This window comes from Gobio gobio (genome assembly GCF_949357685.1).
Source record: "Gobio gobio genome assembly, chromosome: 10".
NCBI classification, from domain to species: domain Eukaryota; kingdom Metazoa; phylum Chordata; class Actinopteri; order Cypriniformes; family Gobionidae; genus Gobio; species Gobio gobio.
Genome location: NC_137116.1, coordinates 8,541,868 through 8,552,234, shown reverse-complemented (window position 1 = coordinate 8,552,234; position 10,367 = coordinate 8,541,868). Strand labels below are relative to the sequence as shown.

General features: G+C 39.8%; 1 protein-coding gene across 1 annotated transcript in view; it reads left to right on the top strand.

The window, feature by feature from the left end:
* Window positions 1-209: 209 nt before the first annotated feature.
* Window positions 210-10,367, top strand: part of tmcc1a (transmembrane and coiled-coil domain family 1a) — a 65,479-nt gene continuing 55,321 nt past the window's right edge. The window contains exons 1-2 of the mRNA XM_079827023.1: window positions 210-266; window positions 7,979-8,153. Coding sequence (XP_079683149.1) covers window positions 7,980-8,153 — 174 coding nt within the window. The 5' untranslated portion in view covers window positions 210-266; window position 7,979. The remainder of the gene's footprint in view (window positions 267-7,978; window positions 8,154-10,367) is intronic.

Here is a 10,367-nt window from a genome sequence, read left to right as displayed (position 1 = left end):
TTTAGTATGTTTTTAAAGCTATTTTAAATATGAGGACATATGAAATGTCATCATATTTCATGTTTACGTCATAATAGCAGTGTAATACCCATGTCATTATACATATTTGTGCCCTCATAAATCACAAAAACAAACACACACACACGCATTATTGTCATTGGTCCACAGTCACAGTGGGTTGACTGATGGTCAGTGTTGGTCAGATCACCAGTATGACGCGTCTCCTCCACATGTTCACACAACAGAGAGGGAACTGCATGACCCATGTGAGTACTGTACAACTTCCTGTGTCTTTCGCCTGGAGTATTCTTGCAATTACCTTTTTATAAACAGCAATTGGTAAACATCATTTTTTATATGCTTTATTATGCACTGCATTTGATGTCACAATTTAATTTAGCAATTGAGTAAAAGCTAATATCTTGCATGTGAAGTGGTCTGACAGTACGTTTTGTGTTAAGTATGATATTTTCCATGTTTGATTTCAATACAGACATACCAAATATGGTTGTTTTAGCTTGCGATGTTACAACGAATCCATTAAACCTATAAAAGATGGGTAAATTCACAAAAATATATTGTGAAAATCGAATGAACAAATAATCTGTCATTGTAATTTCTTCCTTTATGTTGCTTGACTGAGCCATTAACAAAATTCTGCTGTGAACAACAAAATGAAGCGTTTTTTTTTTTTTGCAAAATTGGGAGATCAAACCCACACCTGCACTAATGCGAGCAATATCGCATACTCTTAAAGGATATTATACATTTTCATCAATTACCTAATGATTTCTCAATACAGAAATGGCAATTTAATTCTTCACCTAATAGTCTGACAGTGATTTTAAGATTATATGCTACTTTCACAAATCTGTATTATAGATAGACGGTCTCTATAAGGAGTATGTTGGGCTCTGGTTCCCGGATTTTACTTGACCATAGCACAACTCAAATAATAGGCGATTAATATCTGCATACAAATCTAAAGCCAAGCAATATACAAATGCACGGCCACTAGAAGAGCATGTGTAGGTCAGTCTGTAGCTGTGCCACCCTCCTCTCCTCTCCAGAACACACTGGATCACGGCCCACAGAGGTGCTGTCACACAGCCTGCATTGATGTGATTCAGCTCAACACAATGCCACTTTCATACAGCACTGAATGGCTGATGCAATGCTCTGTGTGTGGGTTAGGTTTGCCGACACTAATGCGACGAAATGTAAATCCCAGCGAAATAGTAAAAACTGAATTAACCACCATTAAAAAACAGAAAATGTGAGTGTGCACACACCCAATACAGAGTGATAGGTTTACTTTAACTGTACATTTACATTACATTTAATCATTTAGCAGACACTTTTATCCAAAGTGAGGAGAGCAATAGAAGCAATCAAAACAACAAGGGGCAACAGCATGAAAGTGCTGTAACAAGTCTCATTTAGTCTGCCATGAACACACATTATATATATATATATATAACAGTTTAGAGTAGAACAGAATAGAAAAGTTAGTTAAAGGGATAGTTCACCCAAAAATGAAAATTAGCCCATGATTTACTCACCCTCAAGTCATCCTAGGTGTATATGACATTCTTCTTTCAGACGAATATAATCAGAGTTATATTAAAAAAGTCCTGGCTAATCCAAGCATTATAATGGCAGTAATAGTTGCTCTGTTTTTGAAGTCCACAAAAAATGCACCTGTCCATCGAATAACGTGCTCCACGCGGCTCCGGGGTGTTACCAAAGGCCTTCTGAAGCGAATCGCTGCGTTTGTGTAAGAAAAATATCCATATTTAAAACTTTATAAAGTAAAGTTCCAGCCGATTGCCTTCCGTGGAAAAGTGTTGAAAGTTGAAAGTGAAACTCAAGATGCGTATGTGACGTCATGACGGGCGTATCTGGTCGCGTTAGTCTTTCGATCGGCAGGGGAACTTTCAACAATTTTTCCATATATTGAACAGGGAAGGCGGTCGGCCAAAACTTTACTTTATTAAGTTTTAAATATGGATATTTTTCTTACACAAACGCATTGATTCGCTTCAGAAGGCCTTTATTAACACCCCAGAGCCGCGTGGAGCACGTTATTCGACAGACAGATGCACTTTTTATGGACTTCAAAAACAGAGCAACAGTCACTGCCATTATAATGCTTGGATTAGCCTGGACTTTTTAATATAACTCTGATTTTATTCGTCTGAAAGAAGAATGTCATATACACCTCGGATGACTTGAGGGTGAGTAAATCATGGGCTAATTTTCATTTTTGGGTGAACTATGCCTTTAAGAGCTGGTCTTAATTGGTCAGGTGCTCCTGGAAAGGATGTGTCTTTTTTTTGAAAATGGCTACAGACTCGGCTGCTCGAATTGAGATCTTACACTCTTAAAAATAAAGGTTCTTAAATTGTTCTTTGGTGGGATGTATGGTTCCATGAAGAACCTTTAATATCCAAATAAACTTTTCATTGCATAAAAGGTTATTTGTAGCACAGAAAGGTTCTTTAGACTATAAAATTGTTTTTTAAAAAATGGTTCTTTAAAGAACCATTCACAAAATGGTTCTTCAGGGAACCAAAAATGGTTCTTCTATGGCATCACTGTTACCCCTTTTCCACCAGCATGAACCGGGTGCTAGTTCAGAGCCAGTGCTAGTGCCGGTTCAGAGTTGGTTCGACTGACAAGCCTTCTAAGAACCGGTTTGCCTTTCCACATGCTAGAGAGCCACCACAGAGCCAGGTCTTGCGTCACTGTGTACGTCTCATCTTTCTCAGCAACGCTAGCGAAGCAGCGGGAAACACAAACACACCAGGCTTGTTCGAGATGCATCGGCGCTGCACAGACCGATCAGCGTATGATATCAAAATACAGCAAGAGCGATTCAAAAGCATAAGAAAAAGCAATGAGTCGTCTCGTTGTACTTTGATGTCATCAAAGTCTTCCATCAACAATGGCGAACGTTGCGTTATGCACATGGCTTTGCGAACCTACACCGGCATCAAAACACAGCGAATCCAATGCATTCGTGCAGCTTGCCGTAATTTGTATAGACAGAGATTACAATCGAGCAGCTTTTAGCTCGATTAGCAGCTATTTCAAAAATGGCGGTCACAAGTTTGTGTTCGTCTTGTTGGTCATGGTAACCCCAGCCCCTGACACAACCGGTTCTTACTTCTAGACCAGCAATGTTTTGGTGCTACTTAAGAACCACTTTTCCTGGTTCAGAGTTGGTGCTTTGGGTGTCGAAAGACAAAGAACCGATTTGAAACTAGGCTCTAGCTCCGAACCAGCACTCAAACTGCCTTGGTGGAAAAGGGGTATGTGAAACCCCCTTTCTGGTTCTTCCTGGCACCTTTATTTTTAAGGGTGTAGGCATGTGGTTCCACCAATTGGGAACGGTCCAGGAAAAGGTCAGAGAGAGTGATTTCGTGCCTCTTTGGGATGGCACTACGACGCGTCGTTCACTTGCAGAACGCAAGCTCCTGGATCAGGTGCGTAAGTCTGAACAAGCGAGTTTAGGTATATTGGTGTAGAGCCTGTGGTTGAGACAGTGTGGATTGTGGATTGTTAGCATTCAGAATATTTCATCTAGTTCCTTCTGCTTGAAGACTGAGATACATTAGGCCGGCATATGGTGGGAGTTGAAGCTGGCCATGCAGAGGACTTGTATGGTTCTTGTGGTCTTTGCTGAGGATCTGTGCTGATGGCTATGTGTCGACGAGGTCTTCAAAGGGAATCTGTCTCTAGGGCTCGTCTATAGTTGTCATGTTCTCTGCTGACATTCATTTGTTGTGCTTGTGTCTAGGCGCAGGTCCACTATCTGATCTGGATACAGACTAGATCCATGTTATGTGTTTGCCAGGTTAATGAGATGTGTTTTAGTCTTGATTTTAGTCTGACAGACTGTGTCTGTTTCCCGGACAATGCTAGGAAGACTATTCCAGAATTAAGGTGTTAATAGGAAAAAGATTTACCGCCCATAGTTGATTTTCACATTCTAGGTTTTATCGACTAGCCAGAACTTTGAGACCGCTATAGACATGAAGGAGTATAATGCGTTAAGAGCTCGCTCAAGTACCGAGGAGATACACCATTTGGAGCTTTGTAAGCAATCAGCAGGAGTTTAAAATGTATGACATGTTTAATAGGGACAATGCAGTGTTGACAGAACCGGGCTAATATGGTCATTGTAAGGGGTCTGTCTGAGTTTTGATTGGAGTTTAGTTTTTGCACTGGTCTCAGTTCAGTTTACTTGGTTTCTGCTCAGCTCACCTCATATCCCTAGTGTTTTGCCTTGTATAGCCCTCAGTTTTGGTTTGTCTTTGCCTGTTCTCATTATCATATTGGTGTTGTTCTGCATACCGTGTTTGATTTCCCGTTTATCTGGGGGATTTCCAGAAAGCAGGTTATGTGACATACCCAGGTAAGTTTACTCATGAGCGGATAATTTCAAAATATGGTTCCAAAAACTGAGGTAACTTTTGGGGTATATAAGTAGTCATAGCAACTCCGGAGCAGGTTATGTTCCAAGGTTAGTTTACTTGCGAAGTATTCAGCGCATATGTGCCCTATTGACGAGGATCCAGTGGGCATGACAGATATATACAGTCGCAATGACAGAACTTCTTTCAGAATGTTGTGCACGTTCAGTGATGAATTGCTTGGATAGCAGATTGGTAGGAAACCACGACCTTGTCATTAGGTTCCTAAGAAGTGTGAGGAGGCTAAATCCTCAGAGACTGCGCCTAATCTCCTAATGGGATCTCTTGGTGGTTTTACAGGCCCTTCAGAGATATAAGTTTGAGCCTTTACAGTCAGTGCCCTCTCTGGATATGTGCCTATGACTCTCAAATACCCATTTTAGGGATCAAGTGGTAACCTTTTAAATTATCCCTTCTGATAAGGGAGACCCAGCCCTATCTCTGTTGTGCCTAGTGCTCGGCTGGCGCATTTACCTGGATCGCACACACAGCTGTAGAAGATCAGATTAGCTCTTTGTCTGCTTTGAAGGATGGCAGGAGGGGAAGGCTGTCTTCAAGCAAAGGATGGTCCACAGGATTTTGGATGCCATTCCTCCTGGCCTACCAGCCCTAGGGTTTACTGTCCCCTTTGGGAGTGAGGGCTCACTCCACCAGGGGCGTTGCAGCCTCTTCAGCTTTTGTGTATGGTGCATCGTTAACAGACACTAGAGCTGCTGGCTGGGCTACACCCAACACCTTTATGAGTTTGTATAATCTCCATATGGAACCAATTTCCATGTCAGTGCCCCTCTCCGAGGTGATAACGTGTGCTTTTTAGGTCCAAGTAAGTTTCCCATGTTTGGTAAAACCTGGACCACTTTTCTCTATCATTAAGCACATATGCGGTAGTTGAGTGTGGTGGAGGAACTCATTACCAGACCTGTGGTATGCCGCTCGTGTTTGGATTAAGTGTGCCATATTTGTTGACTCCCTAATGGCGCTCCCATATGTGTATTTTTCCACTGTTCGGTTTTCCGGAGCTACACTCCGTCACCAGTCACTGTGGTTGGTAGTCTCTCCCCCCAGTAAGTGGAGCTCTCCACAGAGACCATTCCCTATGTAGTACTTCCCATTGGTAAGTCCATAGGATGCATTTACATGAAGTGCTGTACTTTACATATAGTACACTGTCTAATTCGTTCCCTATACCCTATATAGTGCAATGTCTGAATCGTTCCCTATTCCCTATATAGTGCACTGTCTGGTCGTTCCCTATCCCCTAAATAGTGCACTGTCGGATCGTTCCCTATCCCCTACATAGTGCACTGTCGGATCGTTCCCTATCCCCTACATAGTGCACTGTCAGATCGTTCCCTATCCCCTACATAGTGCACTGTCGGATCGTTCCCTATCCCCTACATAGTGCACTGTCGGATCGTTCCCTATCCCCTACATAGTGCACTGTCGGATCGTTCCCTATCCCCTACATAGTGCACTGTCAGATCGTTCCCTATCCCCTACATAGTGCACTGTCGGATCGTTCCCTATCCCCTATATAGTGCACTGTCGGACCGTTCCCTATCCCCTACATAGTGCACTGTCGGATCGTTTCCTATCCCCTATATAGTGCACTGTCTGATCGTCCCCTATCCCCTATATAGTGCACTGTCTAAACATTCCCTATCCCCTATATAGTGCACTGTCTGATCGTCCCCTATCCCCTATATAGTGCACTGTCTGATCGTTCCCTATCCCCTATTTAGTGCACTGTCTGATCGTTCCCTATCCCCTATAGAGTGCACTGTCGGATCGTTCCCTATCCCCTACATAGTGCACTGTCAGATCGTTCCCTATCCCCTATATAGTGCACTGTCGGATCGTTCCCTATCCCCTACATAGTGCACTGTCGGATCGTTCCCTATCCCCTACATAGTGCACTGTCGGATCGTTCCCTATCCCCTACATAGTGCACTGTCGGATCGTTCCCTATCCCCTATATAGTGCACTGTCGGACCGTTCCCTATCCCCTACATAGTGCACTGTCGGATCGTTTCCTATCCCCTATATAGTGCACTGTCTGATCGTCCCCTATCCCCTATATAGTGCACTGTCTAAACATTCCCTATCCCCTATATAGTGCACTGTCTGATCGTCCCCTATCCCCTATAGAGTGCACTGTCTGATCGTTCCCTATCCCCTATTTAGTGCACTGTCTGATCGTTCCCTATCCCCTATTTAGTGCACTGTCTGATCGTTCCCTATCCCCTATTTAGTGCACTGTCGGATCGTTCCCTATCCCCTATATAGGGCACTGTATGAATCGTTCCCTATCTCATACATAGTGCACTGTCTGTTTATAATGTAGGGGGCGGGGCTTCAGATTCTAGAGAGCATTTGATTGGACAGAAAATCTGATGAGAAGCGGAAGTGCCGAGTGATGTCATCAAAATCATTGATCCATATTGGCAGAAGTGAAAGACTAATTTTGAATATATTTTCTAAACGTGAATATTGTCATTGTTTTGGAGCACACTAGCTTATAGATAACAGTAAGGCTAACATATTCATGCTTTCATGGGGATTTTAAGGGTTGTCAAGTTATTTAAAACAGCACACCATATTTTCAGCATTAACATGATTTATCATAAAAATCGAACTTTCTGAAACGTTCCTATAAATATGTATTTTTTGTCTTTCCAAATGTGAATCCTGAATAATACAATTTCTCCACTATCCTGCAGCAGTTTTCTCATTAACAGTGTTTTCACTCGCTGATCATATCCCAGATTGCAAGTAAACTTTGAAATAATGCTAAAAGTTAATGCAATGAACTAACTAAAAGTGCTGTTTGCTCATCATCACTTTTGTACCCTCTGTTAATGTTGAACAATGGGATCAATGCTTATAGATCAATGCAAGTTAACATAATAAAATAATCAATGTTCATGTTATTGCATTTTTTTTTTATAATGATGTTAAAGTTCCAACAAAGAAATCAATAGTTATAGGTTAGATAATAGTGTTGATTCTAGTTAACTTTCGGGTTGAAAGAACATTGAAAATACAACTGAGATGTAATGTATACATAATTAAATCAATGTTAATAGGTAAAAACAGAAAAGAAGTCAAATAAAAACTACACTTTCCTTTTTTTTTTTTTTTTTTTTTTTACAAAGTTTAACGCCATCAATCATAAAAAGACAAAAGTAACAGTAAGCATGATTTCACCTAATAATGATTTAGAATTATCACATGATCTTGTGGTCATCAACTACAAACCACTACTAGACTAATTTGAGATGTCAAATTCAAGCTGGCTGAGTTGCACCCATAATGCATCGATCAAATACCTACGAAGTCATGTGACGGAAGGTATCGTGATTTACCCCCATGAGCTTGGTTGCTAATAAACTGAGTGTAATTTAAGCTCTGTTGCGTTAATAAAAGGAAATATGATGAACTCAAAGTACCGGTTATTTTATTCCACTGCGCTAAAGCATTCACTGTTATAAATCACCCAGAATGCAGTGTGGGCTGAACTGTCCAGTGATCACGAGGAGAGGCGGCGACCCGCAGGAGCGTCAGCTGAAAGCATCTGTGCCAGAAGCTAAAGGGATCTGCACTGACACGCCTGTCGCAGCAGAGACCGTCCTCCTCATCTCATCGTTCCTGCAGTCCTCCGACCACACACGGCGGGTGAGTAATGTGTGTGTGTGTGTGTGTGTGTGTGTGTGTGTGTGTGTGTGTGTGTGTGTGTGCGCGCGCGCTGAACGTTTCTGTATCTACGAAGATAACCAACCAAGGTCACTTGACTAGGTCTAGGTGGACTAGCTAGACTAGGTCAAAATCCACCAATGACATCCAGAGAGAGGGAGCAGGATGTAAATTGGCTCTGCAATGAGCACCATGTGATGAAAATCAAAACCCCTTTAAAGGAAATTATGTTCACTCTGTGGCCATAATGCAGAGTTGCCAACACACACACACACACACACACACACACACACACACACACACACACACACACACACACACACACACACACACACACACACACACACACACACACACACACACACACACACACACACACACACACACACACACACACACTTCAGTGGTTCACCACAGAAAACATTCTATCTATCTCTCTCTCTCTCTCTCTCTCTCTCTCTCTCTCTCTATATATATGCATATTTGGGATTTGCATTTGCATATATATATATATATATATATATATATATATATATATATATATATATATATATATATATATATATATATATATGCAAATGCAAATCCCAAATATGCAAATCCCAGAAGGATATATATATATATCCTTCTGGGACCCAAGAATAGACTTTTGTCCACTGTAGTGGACATTATATTTTAGTGAATTTCTCTGACATCATACATGTCACATGTCACAGTCTGGATGTCCAGTAAAGAGCACATTCGGGGCTTTGCAGGGATACCAAATGTTTGAAGGTTTCACCAGGACAACAACTTCTTCTTGGTCTTTAAAAATGGCTGACATTAATGTTGAGCACTCTTATGGAAATATGATCATATTTTTTAATTATTATTTAAATCTGATTAATTTTCAAATTGTTTGTTATAAATCAACATCTCAGGAAAATGTTATGGGGTTTCTAATCAAAATATGACTTTCTGTTACAGAACAGGGCATTGATTTCATAAATGACCACTATAGTGGACACCAGGACTTAAATCATGATTATCAGGCATTTTGGAGACATAACAAGTGAACAGGGAAAGAAATTACATATCAATATTCCTATGAAATATTAGATATTATTTATTTTTGCCAATTTTTCCTCCCAAGAACACATTAATATGCAAATTAGATGCAGTGAATAGATACATTGTATTGAATGGGAAAATCCAAGTATTGTCATTTTACCCACATATTTCATAAAGTAAAATGGTATATGAATGCATTTCATTATATCTTTCATAACATAGTTCAGAATCATCTTTAAATAAAGTTTGTTTAAAAAAAACCCTGAAACCTAAAAATTGATTGATGAGTTAAAAATAAATCCCATTGTTTTTGCCTATACATGCAATTTCATGTCATTTAATTTTTTTAACAACTCAGTCCTGGTGTCAACTACAGAGGACATATCATAACATATGAATAAAATATCATTTTTCAAAAATGTTTTTTTTCCATTTGTTTCTTATGCTCTAAACAATGTAATGACATAAAAAAATACTAAATTCAAAAAACTTTTTTTTTCTGGGTCCCAGGAGGATATATATATATATATATATATATATATATATATATATATATATATATATATATATATATATACACACGCACACACACACACACACTTCAGTGGTTCACCACAGAAAACATTCTCTCTGCATCAGTATTTGAATGGGGTAGTATTGTTTTTTTGTAGTTGATTTCTTTGTCTATTAAGACCAAATGCATCACAATGCATCACAACACAATTTTAAAGCGTATATGTAGAGGCATGATTTTGTCTAAATAGAACTACTTTAACTTACAAGCTACTTGTAAGTTAAACTAGTTGTTACATTCAAGCTACCCTTTTGAAAATATAGCTAAGTTACTATCAAAAAGCATTTTTACAATGGCATTGTTACAAATAACTGAATAATTGTTAATGAAGAATGTTGTAATATGTGGGGTTTCAAGCAACATAATGCAATGTAATTATGATTTCAAAGAGTATGGGGTGAATTCAGGGTTATTGGGACACTTTTTTCCCAGTCATTTCAATGGCAAAAACTGTCAGAATCATTCGATTTTTTTTAAACCCAATACTTTTTTGGTTGAATGGTGATAAACGGTATATACCCCGGTATATATATATATCCCGGTATTTTCGAAGTTTTTCTATTTGGAAAAAA